The sequence below is a fragment of the Pelophylax lessonae genome, assembly GCF_965119305.1.
Source record: "Pelophylax lessonae genome assembly, chromosome: 3".
Lineage (NCBI taxonomy): Eukaryota > Metazoa > Chordata > Amphibia > Anura > Ranidae > Pelophylax > Pelophylax lessonae.
Window position 1 is genome coordinate 309,946,441 of NC_138770.1, and position 20,181 is coordinate 309,966,621.

Consider the following 20,181-nt stretch of genomic DNA (forward strand, 5'->3'; position numbering starts at 1 on the left):
TCGCTGTAGATCCATAATTCTAAAGGAAAAAAAATCTCCAGTTACGACGAATGCTCCCACTATCTGACAGCTTTTAAATAATTAAAGATGGAAAATAATGGCAAAAGTGCTTGCTAACCGATTAAACAGAATAATTCCCTCCCTGGTACAGAATAACCAGGGGGTGTTTATCCCCGGCCGCTCTACTCGAATGAACATACGTAGACTCTTCCAAAGCATACAATACCCCAATGCTCATTCCTCTACCCGTTTGATTGTTTTTTTTGGACAATTGTAAAGGCATTTGATAGTGTGGAGTGGCTCTATTTGTTCAGAGTATTGCAACTTTATGGATTCGGACCTCGGCTGATTGCCTGGATCCAACTCCTATACACTGGCCCGATGGCTAGCGATCGGTTTAATGCCTCGGTCTCTCCGACGTTCTCCATCTCCAGAGGAAAACGACAGGGATGCCCCCTGTCCCCACTCCTTTTTTGCGTTGGCCATTCATATTCTCTCTGCTTCTAATATTCAAGGTCTCGTTATGGATGCCATAGAGGAAAGGATACCACTGTATGCTGACAATCCCCATATATATTTAGCTAATCCCTCCGACTCCTTGTTTGCCCTTTTGCAGGCGATGGAATACTTCGACTGATTCTTGGGCTTCCAGATTATTTGGGCCAAGTCCAGTCTCTTTCCTTTGGATCCCGGGGCGGAGCTCATATGTGACTAACAATCTATGCCCTCTTATTACACAACTTCAACATCGCACAAAACAGTGGATGTATTTTCCACTAAATCTCATTGGTAGAGTTAATATGATAAAAATGATTTTCCTCCCAAAACTCTTATGTGCTAGCTAATGCCCCCTGCAAAATCCTTAAGACTTTATTTAAAACAGATTGATTCCCTTTGTATAACATTTCTATGGAACAAACAGTACCCTAGGATAGCCTTGGGAGGTTTTAAAACGACCTTCTGAACTGGCTGGCCTAGCCTTTTCAAACTTTTACCTCTACTATTTGGCATTCCAGCTGAGGGTGGTGCATGATTGGCTGCACCCCTCCCCACATAATGCTTGTACTACTACAGAGTAAGCCATAGCCTCCTCACTCAAATCGTTACATAACCTTATATACCGCAGGCGGCCTACGGCTGGTCCAGGTATGGTGATCCTGCAAACCACATTGTCCCTTTTTAAAATAGTAGTGACTCGGTTCTCTAAGGAAACGTGGACTTCCTCTCTCAACGATCCACTTTGGCAAAATCACATGTTGGGCGAATTCTTAAATTCTGCATCCCCAGTACTGGATAGTTAAGAGGCATTAAATATCTTTGCCATCTGTATACAGCACAGGGCCTTAAATCCTTTAACCAGCTACAGGAAGATTTTAGACTCCCTCCTTTTTTTATTTTCAACTTAGACATGCACTGCAGGCACAATTTGGCTCACTCACAATCCCACTACAGATGAACTCCCTTCAAAAGTTACTTAAGGACCCAAACACTACTAAACTGATCTCTCAATATTTCTCCTCACTGATGGGTGACTCAATTTCCAGATTTACGAGGGATGAACTGCCCTGGGAGTTCAGCTCACTGAGGATGATTGGACTGAGTTCATAGAAACTTACAAACGTTCGGTTATGGCTTCCAGAGATAGGCTTATTCAAATCAAAATATTCCATCACAGTCATCTCACTCCCTATCGAATGCACAAAATGGGTTTAAGATCCACTCCAGAGTGCTATAGAGGTTGTGGGATGGAAGCAGATTTTTTCCATTGTTTTTGGTCATGCCCACTGGTCTTCTCATTCTGGTCCGAAGTGGACTCCTTTTTATCTACTGTTCTTGGAGTACCGAATATCTTACATCCTAAAAATTGTGTGCTGTGTGTGTTTGGGGATTTGATGGTTTCCAGGTATACTAAATGATTACTACGTATTTTATACTTTTTTTGCTAAAAAAGCTGTTCTGAGCTGGAAGAGAACTTCGGGGCCTACTATTGCCACTTGGCTCCAACTAGTCAACAATAGCTTACCTCTATATAAACTCACCTTTGAACTATGAAACCGCCCTCTCCTTTTTGATAACATTTGGAGTGGATAGGTTTCTAGCCCCCTTACCTTATCACCTCCGGTCTTGAGAGATTAGTATATGATGTCATCACTAATATTGCTACCAGTCTGTGTGGCGGAGGGATATCCTATACACCAATATGCTTTAGTATTTTCTGTATAGCGAAATTAGACTCTACTGCTAAAATTGTACTTCACCTATTACATGTAATGTGTGAGCGAGACTTTGGGGCACTGTGGTTGCTGAGTTTTTTTGTTGTCGCAACTGTGACTGGTGTTATACCTGAAGGGTTTCACATGTACTGTCACTTTAAGGCTGGCTCCACCCAGGAGTGATGACAAGGGTCAAGGGGCAGAGTGGCCATCTTTAGACACATGTAGAGATGTATTGATATGCAGAGCTGTCCTGTAATGCTGTACAGTGAGTCCTGAATAAACAACCGTTGTTCCAGACCAGAGTCCTGTGTCTCTCACAACACGGAGAATATAACAGTGGCGACGAGGGTGGGATTTACAAGGTTACTATCCGTGTGAGAAAGGAAAGGAAGAAAAAAAACTCTGGATTGTCAGGAATACAAAACCCACAGAGCCCAGCAGGAAAATGTCATTGATCGGGACATTAAGTGAATTTGATGGCGAACAGACAACGTGGATTTCTTGGATTGAAAGATTAGAACAATATTTCTGTGCAAATGCCATCCCAGACGACAGGCAAGTAGCAGTGTTTCTGACACTGGTTGGTGCTAGGACATATGACACTCTTAGGGATCTCCTTTTCCCTGAAAAACCAGCAACTAAGACTTTGGCAGAGCTCCTGACACTGTTAGGGAATCACTTCCAGCCTAAACCACTAGAGATTGCAGAAAGATTCCGGTTCTATCAGCGGCAGCAGCAGCCAGGTGAAGATATTAAGGCTTATGTGCTCGCCCTTCGCAGACTAGCCTCAACCTGTTCTTTTGGGGAGTATTTACCAACTGCACTGAGGGATAAGTTTGTCATGGGACTGAATAGTGAGTCTAGCCAAAAGAGACTGTTAACAGAGAAAGACCTTACCCTTACAAAGGCAATTGAGATAGCTTCAGTGATGGAAATGGCTGTGAAAGATACAGAAGCTTTGAACCCCCAGAGCAGAAGGGGAGAGGTTAAAGAGGAAGTTTTCAGAACAGCAGTCAAGCAAACTGCAGCTAACTGTAAATATAGACCCTCACCAACCAGGACGTCAGCTTGCTACCGTTGTGGGAATACAGACCATGATCACAAAGTCTGCCGGTTTAAGGATCAGCTCTGTCATAATTGTGGTAAGGCAGGCCATCTGAAACGAGTCTGCTGTAGTAAGAAGGTGCGAAATAAACAACCTCTGAACACCAGGACAAAGGCATATATGGTGGGAAGATATACATCGTCATCTGAATCAGAGGATGAGGAAGTGCTCCACAGATTGGACATACATCATATGCATTCAGCACCCTCAGCAATGACTGTAGAGGTAACCGTGGAAGGAAAGAAACTCAAGATGGATGTAGACACAGGAGCAGCAGTTTCAGTTATCACCCAGAAACAATGGAGAAAACTTCTGATCCGAACAACTGTCCGTCCAACACCAATCAAACTGCAGACATATTCAAAGCAGATACTCCACCCACTGGGGTACGTGAAAGTACAGGTATCCTACAAGGGTCAGACAAAGAGAATGCCATTATATATCCTAGAACATGGGGGACCCCCTCTTTTTGGGAGAGACTGGATTGCTCACTTTGGCATGCCAGACATAGCCATTAACCCCTGCAACACCGTGACCATCCCATCAGGGGATGAAGAGGGATGGGTGGAATCCCTGAAACAGCGATTCCCGCAAGTCTTTGATAACCATTTGGGAAAAATAAAGCATGACTGTGTGAGACTCAGGCTGAAACCCAATGCCCAGCCTAGGTTCCTTAAAGCTCGGACGGTACCTTTCGCACTCCGAGCAGGTGTGGAAGCTGAACTAAGCCGGCTGGAGGAACAAGGTGTCATCTCAAAGGTAGAGCACAGCGAGTGGGCATCACCAGTTGTACCAGTAAAGAAAGCGAATGGGGACTTACGCATTTGTGGCGATTTCCGCATGGCACTAAATTCTCAACTGGAGATAGACCAGTATCCCCTACCCAGAGTAGATGACATTTTTGCCTCTCTTGCAGGTGGTCAAAAGTTCACCAAGCTTGATCTCAGGCAAGCTTATTTACAGTTTGAGGTCCACCCTTCGTCCCGCAAGTTTCTAACAATCAACACTCACAAGGGACTGTATGAATACAATCGGATGGTGTTTGGGGTAGCCTCCGCCCCAGCCATTTGGCAACGCAAAATGGATGAGATTTTGGCGGACATTCCTTTCACACAGTGCCTGTTAGATGACATGCTCATCACGGGCCTGACGGACCAGGAACACAAGTGTAACGTGGAGCTGGTGTTGGCCAGACTCCAAGAGCAGGGTCTAAAAGTGAACTTGGCGAAATGCCAATTCATGGTACCTAAATTGGAGTTTTGTGGCCACCTTGTGGATGCAGAGGGTATACACACCACGGAAGCCAAAGTTGATGCTTTAGTAAAAGCTCCAGCCCCGACCAACGTCCAGCAGCTGCGATCATACCTGGGCTTGCTGAACTATTACCACAAATTCCTGCCGGATCTAGCACACACTTTGTTTCCATTAAACAAGCTTTTGGAGAAACACTCCAGATGGAACTGGTCGGCTGCATGCCAACGTGCTTTTGAAGTTTCTAAGCGAAAGCTGTTGGCGTCACGCATGCTCGTGCACTATGACCTCCAAAGGCCTCTCACCTTGGCTTGTGATGCCTCACCCTATGGTCTAGGGGCTGTACTATCTCACGTTTTACCAGATGGGTCAGAGAAACCTGTGGCATTCGCCTCCAGGTCCTTGACAAAAGCAGAAAGCAATTACTCTCACATTGACAAAGAGGCTCTGGCGCTCATATGGGCAATTAAGAAGTTTCATCTTTACCTGTATGGTAGGGAATTCACCATACTGACTGATCATAAACCACTCCTTCAGATCTTTAGCCCTGACAAAGGCATCTCCCAGACGACTGCAGCCCGTCTTCAACGCTATGCCCTATTCTTGGGAGCATATAGCTACAAAATCCAGTATCGCAGCCATGATGCCAACGCTAATGCAGACGCCATGTCCCGTCTGACAAGGACATTAACAGACTCTTCTCCACCTGTCAAGAGTTGTCGTTACACCAGCCTGTCCTTTCTGTCTTCCGGGGAAGTAGCAGCCCATACAGCCAAGGATACCTTCCTTAAGACAATACTCTCCTGGGTACGGTACGGTTGGCCTGCAACTGTCACACAGGATTATGAGCCTTACTTCCGTAGGCGTCTGGAATTAACTGTGTCTGGCAACTGTGTTTTGTGGGGAGACCGAGTGATCGTTCCACAGACCCTCCGGAGACACATTCTGGAATTGCTACATACTGGTCATCCCGGGGGCACACGTATGAAACAAAAGGCCCGAGGCTATGTGTGGTGGCCAAACCTCGACTCCGATATCACGACATATGTGAATGCGTGTGCTGGATGTGCACAAACTGCGAGAGACCCTCCTCGAGGGTGCGTCCAGCCCTGGACTTGGCCCACGGTTCCCTGGTTTCGCCTACACTTGGACTTTGCAGGCCCGATCAGAGGACACACCTTTTTGATCATTATTGATGCCCATTCAAAGTGGCCTGAGGTCGTTCCTGTTACTCAGCCAACGACTAAGGCGACGATTTCCATACTGTTACATCTCGCTGCTACGTTTGGATTCCCCAGAGAAATTGTCACAGACAACGGTGCACAATTCACAAGCCAGGAGTTTCAGGGTTTCCTGACTGCCCACAACATCAAACACAAGTTGACCGCACCTTACCACCCGGCTACAAATGGTCAAGCAGAAAGGTTTGTACAGACCTTCAAACGCTATTTCAAAGCTACTGTGGCTACAAGTAAACAACAGTCCCTGTCACCCCAGCAGCTGGACTCCTTCCTTTCTGCTTACAGAACCACACCACATGCAACCACTGGGAAAACTCCAGCTGAACTTCTTTTGGGTCGGCAGCCATGGACTGTTTTGGATATGCTCCGCCCTCAAACGGTCCAGGAACATGTACGGCAGTCCCAAGACAAGAGGGTCGAACACGACGAGATTCCCCGGTTTACAGCCCAGCAACAGGTATGGGCCCGATCTTATGGCGCTTCCAACACTCGTTGGCTTCCTGCTATCGTCGCAGAGACTTTGGGACCCAAAATGTATAGGGTCTGCCTGGAAGATGGTTCCATTTGCAGAAGGCATGCGGACCAATTGCGTCCTCGTTCTCAGCTGCCCGAATCCCTGACATCGGCTGCACCTCCAGTGTCTCAAGGATCTGCTCCTACCGGATCAGGAGGCATTGAGACTGATGCTTGGGGAGACTCTGAACTTTTGAACTCAGCTCCAACAGAGCCCTCCAGCCCTGGACCAGAGGTCTGCTCACCCTCTGAGCTAGGGAATCCCCTCTTGGCCCCGCCGGTGTCCATTCCGGCCAGCCCTGCTTCCTCCAGCCCCGAGTCGCTGGGTGCCCGTCCTCAACGACACTGTCGCCCTCCTGACCGGTTTCAAATGCAAGACCGGTTACGAGACTTTCGACGGGCCCGCCGAAAGTGATCCGCTGCCATTTTCTCCCCGGAGCTTCCCTGGAAGTTGTTCTCACATCCGGACATGGAAGAAACCATGTAAATCTCCTGAGTTGGAGGACTGTATTGGACAATTATGAGTACTGTTTTATGCCTGTTCTTGTTTTGTTGTTTTTTTTTTTTTTGTTTTTTGTTTTTTTTTTAGGTATGGATGGAAGGTGTTATACCTGAAGGGTTTCACATGTACTGTCACTTTAAGGCTGGCTCCACCCAGGAGTGATGACAAGGGTCAAGGGGCAGAGTGGCCATCTTTAGACACATGTAGAGATGTATTGATATGCAGAGCTGTCCTGTAATGCTGTACAGTGAGTCCTGAATAAACAACCGTTGTTCCAGACCAGAGTCCTGTGTCTCTCACAACACGGAGAATATAACAACTGGTTTCTTTGTTGTCTGTTGTTTTTCTGTGTTTAAAAAACTAGTAAACATATCTTTAAAAAAATAAAATAATAAAATAATTAAAGGGGAGGGGTCACCTCTAGTGACATAGCACTGCCTCCTTGTGACATCACAGACGCAGAATGCCATCTTAGTTATTTCAAAGCTGGCAGACGGCGGGAGCTTTCGACAGGACTGTAGGTTCTCTCCCTGCCCAAGTAGTGGTGGGCATTGTGATTGACTATAGATTTACAGCAGGAGAATTTTTTTTTTTTTTTTTTAAGACCCACACAATTTTTTTTTTTTTTTTTTATTTTGGTGTGGGGTTCCCCTTAAAAAAGATCCCTTTGGGTAAGACCCCCACACTGTGTTTAACATTTTTGTATTGCTGGCAATGTTCTTTTGTTTTTTTAGATTCAGCTGTCAGTGGGAAACCCGTGGGACACGGTGGTAAGCTTCCTGGCCAGCTCCTTAACCAGCTATTCACTGTTTGCTAAGAACGCTAGCAGCCCCGCTCATTAACGCTGAAGCTACTGTAGCTTACACACTAAACACTGCTAAAGGCCAACAAACAATGCTAAAACGTTGGCATTTTTTGTTTAGCATTTCTAGTGTGCATGAAGCCTTAAGTGAGAGATTGTTACACTGTATTAGCATTACCCTGTGAAAGCCATAAAAGCAGATGAACAAAATAAAGAGCTCACACTGCAAAAGGACTTGTGGTAAGACCACTCTCTATGTCCCCTCAACATGACCTTCGTGCAATGCATGATGAAGTCGCAATTTAAGTAGGCTGCTAATGATTAGGTGATGACTGCTATGTACAGTTCCCTACCGCAATTTGTTTTAACCCAGGTGAAAAAAGAGCCATGGGAAACAATTTAAAGTGCTACTAGACCCACAACAGTAAAATCAGTGTTTTGATGCAATAAAACATGCTATTACAGTCCTATGGGACCTTTTACACCACTGCGTTACAGGTGCAGTGTGTTTTGTAAAGTCCTGCATGCTGCATCTTTGACGTGGCTAGGAAAACTGCACAAAAAAAAAACGCATTTTCCCCATTAAAAAGAATGGTATTCATGGTAAAAACACACTGCAATTTGCGTTTTTGGTGTGTTTTTAAGTCACATGTCCATTTTTCACAGGTGCAGGTACCCCAAAAACGCATCTGAAACACAGCAAAAATCGCAGTAAAAACTTGCGTTTTTACCATGATTTTGCTAGAGCTGTGTGAAAGGGCCCTTAGACACTGCAATTATTTTATAATCTATGGAAGCACCAAATATATATCTGCCTGGAGTATGGCTGTAAAGGTACAGCAACACAGAAATCCAGACTTGTTCAAGTCAGCTCAGGGCCTCTAGAGGCATCTCCCTAAACACAATACAGCTGTTCAATTCAGTTCATTTCACAACTAGCAGAGGAAATACCCATTTCACATGGGACTCTCAGGTGGAAAAACTAGGCAGTTGAGGTGATTTTTAACATGTCTTAGCCACCTGTCAAAGCCATACAATGGCCACTATACAGCCCCATAAACAGTGTTTAGAAATAAATAAATAGAGCATATTGCATTCGGCAGGTGATGCCACCTGCTATTGTGCCTTGTAATGTGAATGGGGACGCGGCTGCATCAAACAAAGGAGGAAGAATAAACCCTTCTGATCACTAGCTACCCCCAGACCAGTTGCTGACAATGTGATCCACTGTGGATTGCAAGCTAGCAGGTAGTTTCACATAAGCAATTCATACCAAATGACCAGAAAGAAAAATCACCAGCACTAATTTCTGCTTGCCAGTGGTATTGTATTTTGTGCTAGGGGACTGTTGTGGAAATTGCATATTTCCTTATTAATAAAGTGGCTCACTGCATTCAAGAAGCCATATAAGGTCATATGTATAGCTTATACCTTTCTGATGTAAGGCTTGAGGAATGAAGTATTACCAAGCCCACCCTTTCCCCCTTAAAAGGTGAAGTCACTGTCCAAACAATGGATAAGCCAGCGCTTTCTCCTCAGGATAAAGGGTGTTGGCTTGGGGGATGGTATATTCCTTATACACAAGTCTAAATACCACTGCCCAAGCTGCTAGAGTTGGAGTCTCACCCAGAACATCCATGAAGCAAGTGTCTGGCCCCGATTATCTGTGCCATGTTGCATAATAGCAAACGGGACTCCATGGTGGGAAACCGCTTTAGTTAAGTATTCTTGATGTATATTTTCTTTATCTGTATCTGCCAGTCTTGTATTATGTTCCTAATAGTGTAACAGTTTTGTATGTACTGCATGTTTTGTATAGTAAAGGCACATTTATACACTGCAGAGGTCTGAGCTTCCTTGATTATACCGCAAAGTAACCTTGTTAGATAGATGCAAGCAAAAGAGGGACACCAAGTACAGCCATGTCCAACAATTGCAGGCATGTCAAAGGATCTCTCCTGCTTTGTAGCTGGCAACTTGCTCCCCACCTGTCCAGACATCACCAGTGCTAGAACGTTGTGGTTACTACAGCCCCGTACACACGTACTGATCGTCGGCCGAACGATCAGCCGTCTTTTGTACAGGGCTGTCGTGTCTGTTGAAAACTGCAAAAGACTGCACACGAATTTTGTCGGCCAACAACAGCCGACTGCAGAAGTGATGTCATGTGATGGTTAACTTTCCTTGTCTTTTTTCTTCTCGGAGCATGCCCAGTCTTGCGAATCTGCTGTCTGTCGGCCGAAATCTGTACTGACTGGCGAACAATCGGCCGTTCTGGTGTTGGCCAACAAAAATTTTAATGCCTGCTTGACAGATTCTGTTCGGCCGAAAATGCGCTGTCGGAAGCATCATACTAACACGCCTACAATCGGCCGATCGGTCGCCGGCCGAATATTTACGTCCGACAATCGGTACGTGTGTACGGGGCTTACCTATCCTTTCAGACCCCAGTTGATTCCTAAGCCAGCACCCTGAAGCCAAATCCTGGGCAGAAAATACAAGAAGCTTGAGCAGCTGAGGAGTGCAGAGTCGTCCAGAGATTGCATCTACCCTGCCTCTATCAGAGATAAACCTACCCTAGCCTAAAGCAACTGGTTTGCACCCTAGTAAGGTCTGCATGCTGTACAGCTCACATTGTAATTCAAGCAAACAGTTGCAATATTATCGAAAATCGAACAAGTTATCAATTTGGCTTGCACTACCTAGCTACACAACAAAGTTGCTATACAGCATCTTTCAGGTTTCTTACATTAATGCATTCTCAGCCTTATTAAAAAAAACAAAAAAAAACCTTTTAATGCGCAGTTCCCCCCAGCCTTACCCCTTAAATACTTACCTGAGCCCAATCTTGATCTATTGTGCCCAAGAACCGCAGTGCTGCTCTCTTCCAAATCTCAGAAACTGCAGCCATCGGCTCCTGCTGCTGTCGGTAAGAGCCAGTAAGCAAAGGGGAGGCAGTGCTGAACCTCTAGGTTAAAGCACAATTGGACTTTCAGTTCAAATCAGAGAATAGTTTACACTTGCATGTAAAATCCTTTTCTTAGAACAGATTACAGAACACCAGAACACAGGGCTGGTTAACTCTTCAAGCAATGCGTTATGCTCCATCTCCAGAAGACTGGCAAAAAACAAAGCTGAAACGAAGGCCTGCCTAACCACTCCCTCTCCTAACAATCCTTCAATTTTGTAGCAACAATACAGGGAAAATCATAGTCAGAGGAGCGGGGTATTTGTTCTGTCATTTACTTGATTTTACAGGTAGGTCAAAAATCCAATTTTCCTAATGTACATCACAGTACACAGAATTGATTCCTAGAACATTGGAGCGTCCAAAAACATGAAACATCTCATGAAGGGTGGGCAACAGAGCTAAAAATGGCTCAAACCACCTCCCTCCAACCAAAAAAAAAAAAGGCCCCAAACTCACAGGAAAGCCCAAGAAGTACTAATACTTCTGGTAAAATGAGCCTGCAGCAGAAAGGGAGAAACCTTTCCTCATGGCTTGAAAAATCCACCCAGCAATAGCGGAATGAGCAACAGCTGGACCCTTTCAAGAGCTCTGACCAGAATAAACAAGAAGTCAGATTGATAAATAGGTGCTGTAGGCTTTCACTAGAGGTAGATTTGCATAAACCAAGCAAATGATAAATACATGCTGTTGGCATGCACTAGAGGTAGACTTGCACAATCCAAGCAAATGAGAGCAATCTCCCTAGGATGACAGAAAAATGGTAAAACAATGTCCTGGTTAAGGTGGAAGGAAGAGACCACCTTGAGTAAAAAGGAAGGATGAGGCTTTAGAACCACCTTTGCGTAACACCAGGAATAGCCCATTAGAGGATAGGGCCACCAACTTGGAAACCCTACAATAGTAACAAGACCGGCAACTTCACAAGTATAGAAAGGGAGAGGAATATCCCCAATAGATTTAGACAACGGTTTGTGAGGTACAAAGTTGAGGTCCTACAGAGTCAATGGTGTATGCACTGGGGAAAGAACAATGAGCCACCCCCTGAGTAAAAAAGCTCTCACCAAGGAATGAGATCCAAGAAGCCTTTGAAAGAGGCCAGCCAAAGCCAAGATCTGACTATTAATGACACTTAAGGCCAAGGTCTTCTCCAGACCTGACTGCAAAAAAGTCTTGCGCCAAGCTTCCTATCTTTTAAGAAAGGTAGGGATGACGGGATCCGAAAGACCCCTGTCCTTCAGGCAGGATGTTGAGCTTCAGGAGGATGGTACACAGGTCCTTCAGACAGCAGATCCAGCCAATTTGAAAAAGGCTATGGAGAAACTGCCAGGAGCCAGACTAGATCTGGTCCTGGCGATGAATATGACCTTTTTGTTGTTGAACCTGGAGGCTAGGTGGTCAACATCCAGCATTCCCACTTGCAATGAAGAGTTCATAACAGAAAGACCACACTCTGCACTCTGGAAATTGATGACTGAGGACTTCCGTCAGCCTGTTTCCCACACCTGGAATGTGCACACTGCAGACCAGCTGGAACAAAGTTTTACCTAGGAATTCTGCTTCCCCCTTAATGATTTATGTCACTGCCATACCCTTACTGTTGAGCTGCAATGGTCTGGGGTAAAACTGGTCAAATGGGCCTGCCTCAAAAGGTGGCCATCATCAAGCCCAGTACCCTTATGCAGAAGCAAATTGAGGGGTGAACCAAGGACAGCAAATTCTCCACCTTTGAGTAATGGGACAGGAGCTTTGCCTGTGGAAGGAAAACAGGACAAAAGGCCGTGTCCAGGACTAGGTCCAATTACTTGAAGCAGTGGGAAGGATACAATCGAAGGTCTGCAAGTTTGCATGGCCTGAATGATATTGGTCACTCACAACAGATCCTCTGAGTCCAAAGCAGGGCCAGAACTAGAGCCAGCATTATGATGAAAGCCCAGGATGCTGTGGAACGTTACAGCCACAAAATAAAAATGTTGCTCACCCACCCCACAAACTACAGATGTCCCTAGTGGGGCTAAAAGATAGGAATGTGCAGATAACCCCTTTGATGCCCACCAAAGCATGAAAAGCCCCCAGATGAAGGAAAGCTATTGGTGACCAAAGGTGGCATATGAAACTTTTGCAGTCAAAGCAACTTAAGAACCCTAAATTGCTAAATGGAACTCACTCCCTCATAGGTCTATTAGAGAAAAGGGAGTTTTCCCAGCGTAGGGGGGAACCAGCGATTACCAAAAGGAGACTAGCAAAAAAACAAAGAATGTTAAACTGACACTAAACAATATACTTGCTGTCCAAAAATAATCCTCACACATCAACTATTTAATTGAAACCGAGGCTTGAAGCGCTCGTGGAGTGCAGCATGGAAGGGGTGACGTCACTGGCAGTGCGGAGGATGGTCTATGTGGGAGGAGTGTGCAAACCCATAAGAATACTGTACTACACCACTAGAGAGGACACCGCTACAAGGGATGATGATCGCCGGTGATGTAACAAGACAGAATGGGTCTGCCACAGATAAGAGGGTAGACCCCTAGGAGGACTCTCTGCGTCAAGACATCTGGACATCATTGAACAGCACCTGGCCTAAAACAAAGATGGCTGCTGGGGATGAAGTGGCAACCACTAGGAGATAATGGGCTGCTTACGGACAGTGCCACGACTCCCAGGAATAACACCATACACGCAAGGTCAGGGAAGGAGGCATCTCAAGGTAGGACTGACCAGACCTTACAGGCAAAATAAGAAATGGTGGAACAGGGAGATAGAAACAAGTACCCAGTCCCCTGCTTCTCAACCCAAGGTAGAATGGGAAGGGTGGGTGGATTACACATATGTATGTAGAGAAGAGGTACCTCTCCCAGGACAGACCACCTCCCATGGAGGTGGGAGTCGTAGGCCATGGATAAAAACTGACAAAACTACTAAAAATTATCATCACGGATATATATGTCCCCCATGAAATATCTTGCAGGCTACCCATTTCCCACCAGGGTTGCTGCGCTCGATCCTGCACATTGCTAGGAGTCCGCATATGCTCAATGGCTAAGCTGGAGGGACTACTAAGATGATATCCAGTCTGTTGCCCAACTTGGTTGTTGACTGAAAGTCTCAAAGGAAAAGAAAAGAATAACCCTGTTAGGGAAAAGGAAGAAAGAGTGCAGTGGCACATATATTTTTTCAGGGCACAGAATATAGAAAAAATGCATATTAAGTCATTATGTAGCCAAACCCTGTAGGAAAGTAAAATAAATAGCTGTAGTTAATGAGAAGTTTCTAAACTCATTTTGTTATTTATACAACAAGAATTAATGTTTGTCAGCCGCCGGCCGGACGGCTTCGCTCGCCCGCACTCTCCGGTCGCAATCCGATGACGTCAGTACGCCGTGACCCGACGACGTTTCGTCACAGATGACGTTTTCATCTTTCATCCTTTGAAAACGTCATCTGTGACGAAACGTCGTCGGGTCACGGCGTACTGACGTCATCGGATTGCGACCGGAGAGTGCGGGCGAGCGAAGCCGTCCGGCCGGCGGCTGACAAACATTGCTCCTCATTCCTGGTCTTGCTGTAAGTTTTTTGATTTTATTTTGTGAATAAATTTTTAATGGTTTTACGCTATGGGAGCCTCTCTTTTCTTTACGTGGGTGAACACTGACAATACCTCCGCCATTTGAGGAAATCAGCACCCCAGTTTGAGAGTCGGGTCCTTGGATGCTGGATCACCATACAGGCTTAACATTACCTGTATCTGGTAAGAGGCGACCCCTATTGGTTTATTTCATCATTGGCTCTGGGTTCACACTGAATTGTGATCTGCACGTTTTGCTATAATCCTTATTCCATATGGTAAGAGGCGAATCTAGCCATAAAGGTGGTGGTTCAACACGCAAATCTCACACTTTTTTGCCTTCCGTTTAAAGTTGTCCGGTAAGAGGCGACTTCAGCTACAACACGTTTTATATTTGGTTTATACCTCTATCACCTTTGGTAAGGGGTACCCATCATTATTTCAATTTTTGCATGTTTTTTATTCACTGTCATCAGTGAACAATTTTATTGGTGGAGGTTTATTCTTTTACACAATAGTATTCATTTTTCACGAACACTGGGGTGTTTAATCAAATTAGTTTGTAAGGTTTTACGCTATTGCGCTTTTACCTTTACTTCCATGATCCTGTGACTATTGAGCTAACTGTTCACGTGGACCTGGATCCACTATCAAGGTGACAAGTTTATCCAAGGAAACCGCCTTTACCTTACCTCAATCTGGTGAGCTTATACCCTTTGGGGTTTCTGGTTCCGGATTACATCTTTTCTTTATGTTTGGACTGTATGGACTTCACATCTCCATTGATCATATCATAGCGCGACTTATTATTACAATATTCTACAGGGTGTGGTCACACTAGAAGTTGCTGCTGTTTCACTGTACTTTTCCTTTAGCGCGGTTAATATCTTTACATTACAACAAGAATTATACAACCAAGAATTTTGGACTTTATGAAAAGTGTGCCTGAAGCTCAGCGACCATTTTGTTAGTTAAATGGTTGCAATTCATGCACATATTCTGGTCTCTATTTAAACACTTGTGTAGGCCCTGCAAATAAAAGTCCCATACACACCTACTGTAAAAACAAATTCCAATCATAGTGCACTGACCAGCGCCAAACGATAAAGCACAGAGCTAAGATTATCACATTACACTTATCTCTGGCTGTCCCAGTTACATTGCCTGGAGCTTTCCTTTAATGAGTAACTCTAATTTTGTTAGGAAAAAAAAAAAAAAAACAGTCCCCTCTGGGTGGTCTATGTACAGTGCAAGGACTTTGACAAACTGTTACAGATTCCTACCTTTTGTTATTCTGAAGAAATCACTGTGTGTTTGTCCCTGTGCAGAAGTGAGTCTAATGGGAGTGGTTTCTTAATTATCAACCAGCTGCTGCACCTGCAAAGCTCTAATGAGGAAATATGCAGGGCATGCATCTCTTTAGATGTGATATCCTATTGGGAGTAACTTGACACAAATGACATCTTTGTTGCAGAGGATGCCTGAAATCTGCCTTGTATCTTAGTGCAGACTTCTGGGAAAATCAGTGAGCCAATCACGCAAGCAGGAGATAACATATTGGGGGGGGGGGGGTGTTCTGTACACATTCTGTGTTCAGAACACCTCCAGGTAGCCATATTGCATTTCAATTACAGAGCTCCAAATTGAAAAGGAAAGGTTAATTTTTCATAACATTCAACTACAGTATCACTTGTGTCGAAAATGTATATGCTATATATATATATATATATATATATATATATATATATATATATATATATATATATATAAATATATATTTTGCTTTTTTTTTCCCACAGAAGTGGAGTTACCCTTTAAAAGCCTGCAATAACTTACTTGTTACTGTCTCTGTAATGGTAAATGTAGCATCCTTGGGGCATTCCACTTTCTTGATCCAGGGTGAAAGAAAGTTTTAGCTGAAATAAAAAAAAAAAAAAAAAAACTTTTAGATATGTTGCAAAATGTTGATTTATCTGCAATTACACAACCATCTTACTTGCATATTGTGTAAAAACAACCAGAAACACAGCTTAAGACCCCATTCAGACTGGGGCGACACGACTTGGTGGGGCGACCTGTGAAGTCGCGGTGCACAGAAGTCAATGCAAGTCGCCTCCAGGTCGCCCCAAAGTAGTACAGGACCCTTTTTCTAAGTCGGAGCGACCTATTAGAATGGGTCCTGTACTATTCAATGGCGAGCGACCCACCGCGACTTGTCGCGCTAGTGTGAATGGACCCCTAAGTGTTGTATTTAAATTGGAAGTTATTTGTTTATTTCCGGAGAATACAGAAAAAACAAGCTGGCATCTCTCTGTACAGCATGTAAGAGATTAGCTATGCTTAAAGTTTAATCTACCGGTTGTCTTTGTCCTCAAATGGCAAGGTAAAATATAGTCTGAAAACACAGCACGGTCAAACTTGTTTAGAGCACTTTTTAATGACATTGTTCTGTAATGCTAACAAATGTTCTTCTAAAATACACTGTGAACTGCAGAAAGATTTTTGATTATAAACGTTTATTGAAAGTATATTCAAGTACAAAAAAAAATAACATTTGTAACATCAATATAAAAGTACATTGTTAATAGATCTTTTCAAGCAATAGTCCTCAAATAAAAAATAAAGAAGAAAGAAAAGAAAGACAGACCAAAACAGTCAGCATATATCGGTTATTGTTCGATGTATAACATTACCAGAAGACAGAAAATGATCTAAATTACCCAAGGGAGCTAGAGGAATTTCTGAGAATTGATTAATAATCCGGGCAGCTTCTTTGCCTCAGAAGGAGGTGCCCGTTTAACATAGTTTATGAATTTAACGCGGTGATGTGCTTAGCAATTATGGAGGTGTAAACACTTCATATGTTGGTCGACCTAATATATTGTGATATTTTGTTTATGTGACCAAGGAATGTTTATATAAATACCAGGGGGTCCATTTCTGGTCACATTTTGTCTTGGAGTTTGTGATAGTATGATTGTATTGTTCTATCGATCTTATATCCTCGATTCTACCTAAAACTTGAACAGCAGAAAGATTTTGAACTTTGTACGAGTAAGAATCATATACAAAGCAAAAATATAAAAATCATCAGTGTAACAATGGCTTTAATACCGCTTGTTTTCCATTCTTTAATCCAAATAGCCACATATCCAATAGCGTCCTAAAAACAGCATTTAAAAAAATGGATTTTTAACTTACCGTAAAATTGGATTTTTGACTTACCGTAAAATCCTTTTCTCTTAAGCTCATTGACAGACGCAGTCCTCTTTGAATAAAATCAGTAGGGTTATACTGCCCCCTACAGGAGTAGGACACTAGGCAGGAAAAATGTTCTGGCCACACCTTAGGGGCAGTCCCAGAGGGTATATCCTCTCTCTCCCTGCTACAGGATGTCAGTTATGTAACAAAACAGTGTCAGAGAATTTAACCCAACCCAACTCAAAAATAGAGGGGCGGGTACTGCGTCTGTCAATGAGCTTAAGAGAAAAGGATTTTGCGGTAAGTCAAAAAAATGGATTTTTGTAAGATCTTACCGTAAAATCCTTTTCTCTTAGCTCATTGACAGACGTAGTCCTCTTTGATTAATATCAAATTGGGTTATACTGCCCTCTACAGGAGTAGGACACTAGGCAGAAGAAAACGTTCTGGCCCCACCTTAGGGGCAGTCCCAGAGGGTATATCCTCTTCCTCTCTGCTACAGGAAATCAGTTATGTCACAAAGCAGTGTGAGAGAATTTAACCCAACCCAACTCAAAAGTAGAGGGGCGCGTACTACGTCTGTCAATGAGCTAAGAGAAAAGGATTTTACGGTAAGATCTTACAAAAATCCATTTTTCTCTGTCGCTCATTGACAGACGTAGTCCTCTTTGATTAATATCAAATTGGGACGTCCCAAAGCAGTGCCACAAATGAGGGGTGGGAACAGAAATCAAAATCCAGAAGGCCCAACCGGAGCCTACCAGAAGCATCAAGGGACTCATCTAGCAAAAAGATGAGACCTACCCAACAAACCCTCGAGGTAGACCAACAGTCTCCTCAAACAGCGGCCTGCAGGAACCTTGCGGCCAAAAGAGGCATCTGACGATGCCATCACGTCAACCTTATACAACTTTGTAAAGGTATGAACCGACGACCAAGTAGGCGCCTTAAACCCTGAACCACTGACGCCTGATGGCGGAAGGCCCAGGAAGCACTAAGCGCCCAAGTAGAGTGTGCCTTAACAGGGAACGGGGGATCCCGACCCTTAGATAGAATAAGCCTATACCATCGTCTGTCTGATCCATCTAGAGATGGTAGCGGCAGAAACAGGCAGCCCCTTCTTAGGGCCATCCGTGATCACAAACAGTGAATCCGTCTTACGAAATGAATCCGTAGTATTCAAATATACCCTGATCACCCGAACTACATCCAAAGAATGCAACGCAAATTCTCTAGGATGACTGGGCTTAGGACACAGGGAAGACAATACAATGTCCTTATTCAAATGAAGAAATCTTGCCAGGACCAAAGATCCCAGCAAGGAACTTAGGTCCTTACTCCTGACTAGACAGAAAAAAACTGATTTCCTGTAGCAGAGAGGAAGAGGATATACCCTCTGGGACTGCCCCTAAGGTGGGGCCAGAACGTTTTCTTCTGCCTAGTGTCCTACTCCTGTAGAGGGCAGTATAACCCAATTTGATATTAATCAAAGAGGACTACGTCTGTCAATGAGCGACAGAGAAATCCAATTTTCTCTGTCGCTCATTGACAGACGCAGTCCTCTTTGATTAATATCAGTAGGGACGTCCCAAAGCAGTGCCACAAATGAGGGGTGGGATAACGGAAATCAAAATCCAATCCAGAAGGCCCAACCGGAACCAACCAGAAGTCTTAAAGGCTCATTGGACAAAAAGGATGAGCTCAACTGAAAACCCAACAGAAAAAAACCCTCGAGGTAGACCAACAGTCCCCTCAAACAGCGGCCTGCAGAACCTTGCGGCCAAAAGAGGCATCCGCCGATGCCAGCACATCAACTTTATAAAATTTTGTAAAGGTATGAACCGACGACCAGGTAGCCGCCTTGCAAACCTGAAGCACCGACGCCTGATAGCGGAAGGAAGCACTAAGCGCCCAAGTGAAGTGAAGTGCGCCTTAACAGGGAACGGAGGAACCTGACCCTTAAAAGAATAAGCCTGTACCCCCGTCTGTCTGATCCATCTAGAGATAGTCGCGGCAGACGCAGGCAACCCCTTTCTAGGGCCATCCGTGATCACAAAAAGCGAATCTGTCTTACGAAACGAGTCCGTAGTAGTCAAGTACACCCTGATCGTCCGAACCACATCCAAGGAGTGTAACGCAAACTCCCGAGGATGACTGGGTTTAGGACACAGGGAAGGTAGCACAATATCCTCATTTAGATGAAACTCTGAAACCACCTTAGGAAGAAAGGATGGATTTGGACGAAGAACCACCTTATCCCTATGAACCACCAGATATGGGGAACGACAGGACAATGCGGCCAGTTCTGACACCCTGCGTGCAGAAGTGATAGCCACCAAAAAGGCCACCTTCTGGGATAAGGTAAGCAAGGGAATCTCCCTAATATTTTCAAAGGGAGGCTTCTGAAGAACCGACAACACCAAATTAAGATCCCAGGGTGGCAAGGGCGGCAAGGGCACGCGCACCGGTGGAGCCAGGTGCCGCACCCCCTGGATGAAGTTCCGCACCAAGGACTGAGTAGCCAGAGGCTTCTGAAAGAAGACTGCCAACGCTGAAACCTGACCCTTGATAGTGCTCAAGGCCAGTTTCTGTTCAACCCCTTGTTGCAGAAAAGCCAATATCCGGGCCACCGAGTAAGAACGTGGAGGAAACCCAAGGGATTCACACCACGCAATATAATACTTCCATGTGCGATGATAGACCTTTCTGGAAGTCGCTTTCCTCGCTTTAATTAGAGTAGGGATAACTGAAGCGGACAACCCTTTGTCCTTCAGCACCTGGGTCTCAACAGCCAGGCCGTTAAAGCCAGCGATC

General features: G+C 44.5%; 1 protein-coding gene across 1 annotated transcript in view; it reads right to left on the reverse strand.

Annotated features, from left to right (window-relative positions):
• DIS3L2 (DIS3 like 3'-5' exoribonuclease 2) overlaps positions 1–20,181 on the reverse strand; it is a 1,275,365-nt gene that overhangs the window by 179,884 nt on the left and 1,075,300 nt on the right. The window contains exon 16 of the mRNA XM_082248603.1: positions 16,003–16,082. Within this exon, the coding sequence (XP_082104729.1) occupies positions 16,003–16,082 (80 nt within the window). The remainder of the gene's footprint in view (positions 1–16,002; positions 16,083–20,181) is intronic.